Genomic DNA, 9972 nt, shown 5'->3' with positions numbered 1-9972 from the left:
ATCCATCCATCCATCCATCCATCCATCCATCCATCCATCCATCCATCATCTTCCACTTAGTCCAAAGTCAGGTCTCGGGGGTAGCAGCTTGAACAGGGAGGTCCAGACATCTCTTTCCACAGCCACCTCTTCCAACTCTACTGCAAGGCGTTCAACAATCAAGAGGCTTAGTCTCTCCAGTGTGTCCTGGGTCTTCCCCATGGACTCCTCCTGGTCAGACATGCCTGAAGCACCTCCCTAGGGACGCGCCCAGGAAGCATCCTTACCAGATTCCCAAACCACCTCAACTCACTCCTCTCGATGTGGTGGAGCTGTGGTTCTACTCTTAGTATCTCCCCGATAACTGAACTTCTCACCCTATCTCAAAGGAAGAGTCCAGCTACCCTGTGTACCTGTATCCACAATCTCATTCTTTCAGTCACTACCCAGAGTTCATGACCATAGGTGAGAGGAGGAACGTAGACCAACTGGTAAACAGAGAGCTTTGCCTTACAGCTCAGCTCCCTCCTCACCACAACAAACCAGCACAAAATACAAAATAACCATTTAATGGGAATTTCACAGTGGCATGAAAGTAAAATTGGGTTTTTATGAAGAATTATAAATATGTGAAAGATTGCAGTTGTTTAAAAATGATGAGATATGCTTTGAAAAAGGGTTTGCTAAGAAAGTGGATTTTGTCATCTTGAAAGAACTTCAAGACAAAATTTCATATAAGTTCACACAAATGATAATAATTACTGTAACTCTTTACACATTGCCAAAATGTCCAATTACAGTTAGAAGAAAAATCATAAACTTCCTGCCAGATTGGACTCCAAGCTTCTCTGAACGTGGTACCTTTTGCTCTGGTTGCAGTTTTTTGCACTTGAAAATAACTGTGGAATTTTATGTAAATAAATGTGTTACGATATCTTGAAGGTAATTTTAATGTCTATTTCCAGTAAATGTGACTTTTATTTTTAACACAGTACCAATTTTATACAGTTTGTCTAGAAGTCTACCTGTCTAATTATAATTAGCATGTTTTATTAAAATTAGAAATCATCCGTCTGTATCAACTTGGGACCAGTGCCAGTCTTGTAAACCTGGGGTTGCGAGAAAGGGGACACCCTGGACAAATCCATAAAGGGGACACAGAGACAAATTCACTCACTCACACCAAAGGACAATTTAGAATACATGAAGAACATCCAAACTCATAAAATGTTCCAAGGATTCAATCCGGCACCTTCTCACTGAAAGCCAACAAGCCCTACTACTTGCACCACTGTGGCACCATTTAAAAAAAAAAAATCCTTCATGTATCATTTTAAACAATTTCTTTAAATTGCATTCTATTTTCTTTAAGTCGTTAACCCACAAGCGGTGGTAATTTCAAGATTGACGTGGTTAATTCATCTATTTATCTACTGCAGCAATTTATTTTTACTATTCAATAACACAAAATAAAGGGGAGTTTTTGTATTTCACTCACTCCAGGAAACTACACATTGAAGGTTCAAGCTTCTGATCAATTTGCCAACACCAGCTCATCCATGACAATCAGTGCTCACCGTCAGCTGACAAGCCTCCTAATCCTCCCTTCTACTCTGACTCCACTTGTGAAGGAAGCCCTTCATCTGGAAGCTTCTATCAAACCATCCACCGTTGGCATCCTCTACACTTGGGACTTTGGGGATGCTTCCAAAGTCGTCCAAGGTTTCAATCAAAAAGTCAGCCACACCTTTGAATCTGCAGGAGTTTATAACATCACTGTATCTACCAGCAACACTGTTACTTCTCTTACTGCCTCACTTGTGATGGTTGTTATGGAAGAAATCTCTGGATTAACCATCACGTACAGTGAGCCAAGTGAGGTAGGATCGCCAGTGGACTTTAAAGCTACAGTGGCCTCTGGCACCTGTCCCATTTGGGATTTTGACTTTGGTGATGAGTCTCTGCTAGAAAACACCACAGATGGGTCCATCTCCCACATTTATAAATTTCCAGGAATCTATAGAGTTGGTGTGAATGTTTCTAACTCTGTCAGCCAAGTTCATCAGTCTGTCACTGTTGAAGTGCACAGTTTGATGGTTAGTGCAGTTTTCCCAACAGAATGTGTCATAAGTGGAAAAGCCACAGAGCTAAGTGCTCAGGTGAATGAAAATATGTCCACGCTGAGTTTCCGCTGGGACTTTGAGAGAGAGTCACCTTTGATTGTAATGACTGGACAATCAACAGTCATGCACGCATTTCCAAGACATGGGGTTTTTCACATAAATATGACTATGTTTAGTACCTTTACAACTGTATCATTTAGGACAAGTATCTGTGTTGAAAGTCTAACTCATGTTGAGTTGCAGATATTACAGGATGTTGTGGCAATTGGAGAAGAGGTGTGCGCTAGAGTGCTGGTTTCCCCCAAACAAACTACAGCTTATCAATTAAGGTGGTTTAATAGGTCTCCTAGTCTTGTTGTTACTACAGAAATTTCTCAGAAGTGCTTTGTCTTCAGAAGCGAAGGTGTTGAAGCGGTTTCTATACATGCAACAAACAGTATCAGCAACAAAACTGCCAACGCTACCATCACCATTCAGAAACTGGTTAGTAAACTCCTTATTGCATGCGATAGCCCCAGTGAAACACTCACAGTCAATACATCAACATTATTTTGGGTTGTGGGCTATGTTGGCAGTGATGTGTCAGTGCTGTGGGACTTTGGAGATGGGTCTCCGGTGGAGAAGAAGCAAAATGTGTCGCATGTCTTTACCTCAAGTGGTAAATTCACAGTCACCGCCATGGCATTTAACTTTGTCAGCCAGGACTCTGCAACCCTTACAGTCAATGTTTTACTTCCTGTTTCAGAACTTTCACTTCACATTGATCAATCGTATGCTGAAGTAGGGCAAGAAGTTGTTTTTACAGCAGTTAGCAGTACTATTAGCAGCTCTAACTACTATTGGACAGTGGAAGGTATTACTGCAACCGAAAAGGGGACATTTCAGTTTCTCTTTCTGTCTTCCAAACCAGGAGTATTTAAAGTGAATGTAGTGGCAAAAAACTTAGTCAGTGAAAGGGAGGCAGCCATCTTGATTGAGGTTTTTGAGCGAATAGAGGGTCTTCAGATAGAATGCCAAAACATTACAAACAATAAATATATACCAACTCACAAAGAAATTTTATTTAGGGCTTCAATTACCAAAGGCTCCAATGTCACTTATTACTGGGATGCCATGCAGAGTGGAGTAACCCAACAACTACAAGGTGATGGAGAGCTTTTTCCTATCACCGTTGAATCCCCCGGCAGGGTTTCAGTTCAGGTTAAAGCTTCAAATATGTTAGGTGAGATAGTTGCTAGTGTTTCTCTTGTGGCAGTAGAGTGTGTAAAAAATGCTCACATGGCAACACAATCAAACATTGTGGCACTGGGGAAAGCAATAAATCTAACTGTATTTGTGGATGAAGGTTCAGATCTACAGTACCTTTGGTATGTGGATACAGATTCTTCACCATTGCTGACATATGTGCCTTTTTTACTCTACACATTTACAAATCTGGGAGAAAGCCTAGTCACAGTTTCAGTTCAAAATGTTTTAAACCAGAGTAATTACACCAAAAAGCTTTTGGTTCAAGCTGAAGTCCAAGAGGTAGGTTTTGAAATAAACAGACAAAAACATAATTTTTTTGTCAATGTAAGTACTTCTCTTTCCTTCCATGGGTTTGCCTACAAAGGTAGTGACCTGCACTGGAACTGGAAGATTCGAAGGGCCAATAAAACTATTTTAACCTCCACTAATCCATTATTTACATATATCTTTTCTGATATAGGCATATTTGAGGTGCATATAAACGTCTCCAATGAGATAAGTTGGCAAAAGGTTTGGCACAATGTCACTGTTCAGGAACCAGTTGAAGGTCTTCAGTTGAACATTAGCAAAACCTCTTTGTGCACTCAGGAACAGGTTGTGTTCATTCCAACAATAACCAAAGGGAATAATGTAAGTTTTTTTATAATGTTCCAAAACAAAGACTTAGTTCAAATTTGGGACACCTTTGAAGACCTGTTTACCACAACAAGTCTTCCAGCTGGCCAACACCTGGTTACAGTGAAAGCGCTGAACCAGGTCAGCAGTGCCGAGACATCCAGTAGCATTGTTGTAACAGAGATTATCCAAGGTTTGCATCTTGTTAACTGTTGCTTCGTTACGCTAGAGGCTCTGAAAGTTGTCACTCTCAAGGCAGACGTTCAAAGTGGCTTTCCAACAAACTATACATGGAAGTTTCAGTCACAAAGTGGTGGACCTGTGTGGCTTGTGGGACAAGAAATTGTCTATACACCATCAGAGAGCGGTTTGATGTCTGTTACTGTGCATGCCAGTAATGGAGTCTGCTCTCAGAAAATAAATTACACTCTAACAATTGAGTGGCCTATTAAAAATGTCAAACTTATCTGCCATTCTCAGAAAATATTTGTTGGACATGCTGTCAGGTTTTCTGCCTCATTAAATTATGTAAGTAATGCCATATATATTTGGGACTTTGGAGATGCCACTGAAATAATAGTGACAAACTCAAGGGCTGTTAGTCATATCTATTATTATAAGAAGAAATATGGTATTTTGGTCAAAGCTCTCAACAATGTTAGCCATGTTTCTACACAGCTAGAAGTGGAAGTAGAGGAGCTTCAGTGTTCCAGCCCACAAGTCTCACTGGTTCAGATTCAGCCTACCATCTTTCGATCCAGACCAGTTTTTTTTGAAGCAACTGTGGACATAAACTGCTCCGCTTACAAAACCATATACCTGTGGGACATTTTCAAGGTGCCATGTTTTACCAATGAAACTAAAGTCAGCCAATGGAATCATGAGGATGTGCATTCACCTCTTCTTTTACTTCCAAAGAATACTCTTGATGTAGGAGACTATTGCCTGGTATTCACCGTATCCTTTGAGGGAACTCCTATACTTGTTCAACAGAAGACAAACATTACAGTGGTTCACTCCCCGTTAGTAGCCATCATCAAGGGGGGGGTCCCACAGACTGTGGTCTACTATCAGTGACCTGGTCTTGGATGGGTCTGAGTCTTATGACCCTGATGTGGAACTTGGAGTGGTTGATATTCTGCAGTATCACTGGACCTGCCTAATGATGGTAAATCTTGTTTCCTTTTATTTCATGCAAATGTCATGGAAACTAATTCTTGTTACATCTGAAGTATTACACTTTGAAAGTAGGAAAGTTAGAGTAAGTAGGTTTTGGTTTTAGTTTATTTTGTCACTCTTGTATTTGCAGAACTCCACAGAGTCTCCTTTAAGAAAGCAGCCGATAGAGACTGCAGACAGGAGGATGACTGTCCTCAGATCTCTGCTGCACCCAGGCACAGTCTACATTTTTATCCTCACCGTCTATAAAAATGGGAGAAGACCCGTTTCTGTCAATCAAACGGTGAATATTGCTGGTATATGGTTTTACAAAAAGTGTTTTTCAAGATCTGCTGCTAAACAGAGAGGAGCAGCTAAAGTTTTGTTGCGTCTTAGTTGCTAATAAACTGTTTTTAAGACCAACAATGACAGAACTGATCACAGAAGCATAAAGCAGCTCATGGTGACAAACAGCAGAGTTAATGTTCATCCAAATGAGTCATTTCAGAATCCATTTTTAAAACTTTGATGTCTTATCTGTTTTAGGTGACTATGACTGAAGCTCCAGCACTTCCTGTGATGGTAAAATGTGTTTCCTGTTCAGTTATGTCCTCCATTCACCACATAAGTTACAGCAGTACTGTTGTACTTGTTGGACAGTGTGGACTGCGTGATGATCAGGCTCAGGTAATTATGGTGTCCCCAACATGAGAACCATCTGAATGAATAGAAAAATATCTTAACACTGAATAATATTTTAAAACATGACCAATGAACTATGTAATAGTTATATAAAAGGGTTGCTTTCTCAGTTTGTCTTTGACTTGCTTTCATATATTTAATTTTTGTTGTTGTTGTTGTTTACTGGTTATATGAAAGACAAGCAATCATGAAAATAAATAACTAAAAATCATCTTCATGAGTTTGCCACAACTAATGCTAAAAATGTCTCCATTGTAAAGAAAAGTCAGGCAGTTTTATACTTTGTAGATAGTGAGCTAAAATTAGGTGTAGTGGCACCTGAGTCACACTTCTTTTTATTCTTTTTTCCGCTCTTCAGGGATCACCACAGCGAGTCATCCTCCTCCATCTCACTGTCCTCTGTCCTCACTCCAACTACCTCCAAGTCCTCTCTAACTGCATCCATATATCTCCTCTTTGGCCTTCCTTGGTCTTTTTCATGGCAGCTGCATTTCTAACATCCTTCTACCAACCACTGTCCCTCCTCTGGACATGTCCAAACCACTGTCCCTCCTCTGGACATGTCCAAACTACTGTCCCTCCTCTGGACATGTCCAAATCATCTCAGTCTGGTCTCTCTAACTTTATCTCCCAGTTGTTCAACCAGTGCTGTACCTCTGATGATCTCATTCCAAACCTTATCCATCCTTGTCACTCCCAAGGAAGAACCTCAACATCTTCATTTCTACCACTTCCAGTTCTGTCTCCTGTCATTTTGTCCATGTCTCTGTCTCCAGACCATACAACATAGCTGGTCTCACCACTGTCTTGTAAACTTTTCCTTTGACCTTTGCCAACACCCTTTTGTCACAAATCACTAATGAAACTTTTCTCCATCCTGCCTGGACTCTCTTTTTCATTTCAGTAACCCCCAACACATTGCATGAAATCTTACATTAAAAATGGCAGTAATTGTTGATGTCAGCTTTATTCAATTCAAAAATACTTTATTAATCCCAGAGGGAAATTAAATGTTGTAACTCATCATCCTGGTTTCATTAAAGAGTTGTTATAGATGCTGATGGCTGTGGGCAGGAAGGATCGATCCTTCCTGCACACCCTCATAGTGGTCTGTCCTACAACGGATCTGAAGAAGCCTCTGACTGAAGACACTCTGTTGTTGTATGACAGTCTGATGAAGAGGATGCTGAGGGTTGTCTGTTTTTCATTTTATGAAGAATCCTTCTTTGAACAATCATCTCCAAAGGTTCTAGAGGAGTCCCCAGAACTGAGCCAGCCTTCTTTATGAGCGTGTTGATCTTTTTTAAGTCACTTGCTCTGGTGCTGCTACCCCAGCAGATGATGGGAGAAGAGACAGCGCTCTCTACAACAGACTTATAGAAGATATGCAGCATCTTGCTGCAAACATTGAAGGACTTCAGCTTCCTCAAGAAGTACAGTCTCCTCTGTCCCTTCTTGTAGACGCTTCACTGTTGCATTTCCAGTCCAGTCTGTTGTCCAGGTGAACCCCAAGGGATTTATACTTCTCCACCACCTCTACTTCTTCTCCCATGATGGAAATAGTGTTGGACCTGTTCCTATTTCTCCTGAAATCTACAGTCATCTCCTTTGTTTTGTTCACGTTTATCTGAAATATCTCATGAACATCTTAGTTCCTGTTAACAAAACTCTCTAAAACAAATCATGCAACATACATCAATCTACAGTTAATCATTTTCTGGAGTCAGTCAGATGCAAGATGGCATCCACAACTAGAAAACCTATATAAAACCAGAAATGGCAATAGAATAACATTTTAAAGATATTGAGCTAAAATATGATGTGATGGTAGTTGAACATCATCCCAAACACAAACTCTGAAAACTTACAGATTGCACAATCTCTCTGTTTAAAACTTTGGCATGTGAGGCAAGGATCCATGCATTCCTTCAGCTGCCAGTTTCATTATGTTTAGTTATTAGTTATTCACAGTTGCAAGACATTTTGCATTCAGATATTATTTACAATATTTTTTCACGCAGTACAAATGGAGTGCTGAAGACCAGAGTGGCCTGACTCTTGACCTCAATGATGCCACAACCTCTACAGGAATATATTCCGCAAAGCTGGTGGTGCGTTCAAAGGTCTTGCAGCCAGGCCGTAGTTATTCCTTTGTCCTGAATGTATCCCAGCCTGGCAACAGGTGGTGGGGGGTCGCCAGCTTGTCAGTAAAGACCAATGGTGCACCACAAGACGGAGTATGTGAGCTAAGTCCAGAAACACAAATAAGGCTGCTAGAGACTGTTGTCACCTACAGTTGTTCAGGTAACACTGATTTATTTTTCACAAAGTGGTAAACTATCTATTTTTTTTCTTCATTTTTAAACCACATATAATTTACTATGCTCTGTCAACACTGACAGGATGGCGTGTTGATGAAAGCGAGACTTCTCAGCTGATTTATACCTTCCAAGTTGCACCACTACAACCCTCCAGCCCGGTTTCCCCTGTGCTCACACTCTACAGGTGATTTGATCATCTTACAATCATTTTACTGTAATATGTTGGTATATTCACCAGCATGCTATTTTTTTAAACAATTTTTTTTTCTTCGAAAGAGGTACTCGCGCAACATTCAGCTGTTTGGTCCCAATGGGAAGTCCTGGGCAACAAGAAAACACCACAGTTATTACAGTTACTGTGATAATAGAAAACCACCTTGGAGCAAAGGTCACAGCTCTAAACAGGTAATTTAAAAATGGAAACTTAAAGAAACTTAAACAAAAAATAACCACACATTTTATTACCATAAGCCACAACACTTACAATTGCATGTACTTAGTTCAGCTGTACTTCGAAAGCACCTGAAAATTCAAAAACTTCCCCAGTTTTGAAAGAACAATTATGCATTAAATCATAATCATATTGTGTTCTGGTACAGAATACATAAATTAGGAACAACTATTTATGTACACAAACACAAGTGTTAGCATTACAGCTTTTTGTTTCAGTGGTGGAAGAAATATTCTCTGCAGAATACATTTTGTATATTTTAACTAAAATGTTCCTGTTGCTAGTTTAGCATTGGTTTACAAATGCTTGAATGCATTTTGCCCGTTTCCTTTCATGAAAGAGTTTTAGACCAAAATGATATTACGTAGAGAAATGGAATTGTAGCAGTATGAATAAACGTTACGCACAAAGCAGTATTGTACGGTGGCCCTGAGGTGTAAATAAACATTTGAAAAAAACGAATTACGTTTCAAAAAACAGAATTACATTAAGCCAGACTGGGGGTGACAGGTATTTTAGAGTAACAGGGTGGACTGTTGACTCAGGGACTCAATTTCCATCCATCCATCCATCCATCCATCCATTATCTTTACCCGTTTATTCCATTTTGGGTCACGGGGATCGCTGGTGCCCATGTCCAGCAATCACTGTGCGAGGGGCGGGGTACACCCTGGACGGGTCACAAGTCCATCACAGGGACACATAGAGACAAACGATACAAACAACCATTCACTCTCTCACTCACACCTAGGGACAATTTAGAGTTACCAATCAGCCTAACATGCATGTTTTTGGTCTGTGGGAGGAAACCGGAGCACCCGGAGAAAACCCACGCATGCACGGAGAGAACATGCAAACTCCACCCAGAAAGGCCCCTGGACCGGGGTTTGAACCAGGGACCTGTTCGCTGAGAGGCAGCAGCTCTACCAGTTGCGCCACTGTGCTACCGGGGCTCAATTTATTTTTAATAATTTAAGCATAAAAATATTTTGATATCATAAAATGTAATTGGATAAGAACTATCATTAATAGTACTATTAAAAAATAATTAAAAAAATGATTTTTTTTTATTTTTATTACTTAGAATTGTAACTTAATTTCAGGAAACATTAAAGGGGACATGGCAGTAAACCCAAGTTGCATTTAAAATTAAATTTAACTATTTTAAATAAATTAATCGTGTGTATATATGGTTGTGTTTTATGGTAGAGGGGAGTCAAATAAGACGAGATTAATCAAATAAATTTTAGCCCACCTTTAAACAAAATATACCATATTATGGCATGGGAACTCAAAGGCTCTGAATAGTAGGAATGGCTCTGTACATTTTTCTGTTGTTCTGTTTTATGATAATAAAGTAAAAGAAAAAACATAA

General features: G+C 39.9%; 1 protein-coding gene across 1 annotated transcript in view; it reads left to right on the top strand.

Annotated features, from left to right (window-relative positions):
* Positions 1 to 9972, top strand: part of pkd1b (polycystic kidney disease 1b) — a 44135-nt gene that overhangs the window by 8255 nt on the left and 25908 nt on the right. Inside the window, 6 exon segments of the mRNA XM_037691604.1 lie at positions 1483 to 5006; positions 5008 to 5133; positions 5670 to 5810; positions 7847 to 8129; positions 8228 to 8330; positions 8423 to 8551. Coding sequence (XP_037547532.1) covers positions 1483 to 5006; positions 5008 to 5133; positions 5670 to 5810; positions 7847 to 8129; positions 8228 to 8330; positions 8423 to 8551 — 4306 coding nt within the window.

The sequence above is a fragment of the Nematolebias whitei genome, chromosome 17, assembly GCF_014905685.2.
Source record: "Nematolebias whitei isolate Nwh7 chromosome 17, NemWhi1, whole genome shotgun sequence".
NCBI lineage: Eukaryota > Metazoa > Chordata > Actinopteri > Cyprinodontiformes > Rivulidae > Nematolebias > Nematolebias whitei.
The sequence above is the reverse complement of the archived record's forward strand: the minus strand, read 5'-3'. Positions and strand labels throughout refer to the sequence as shown.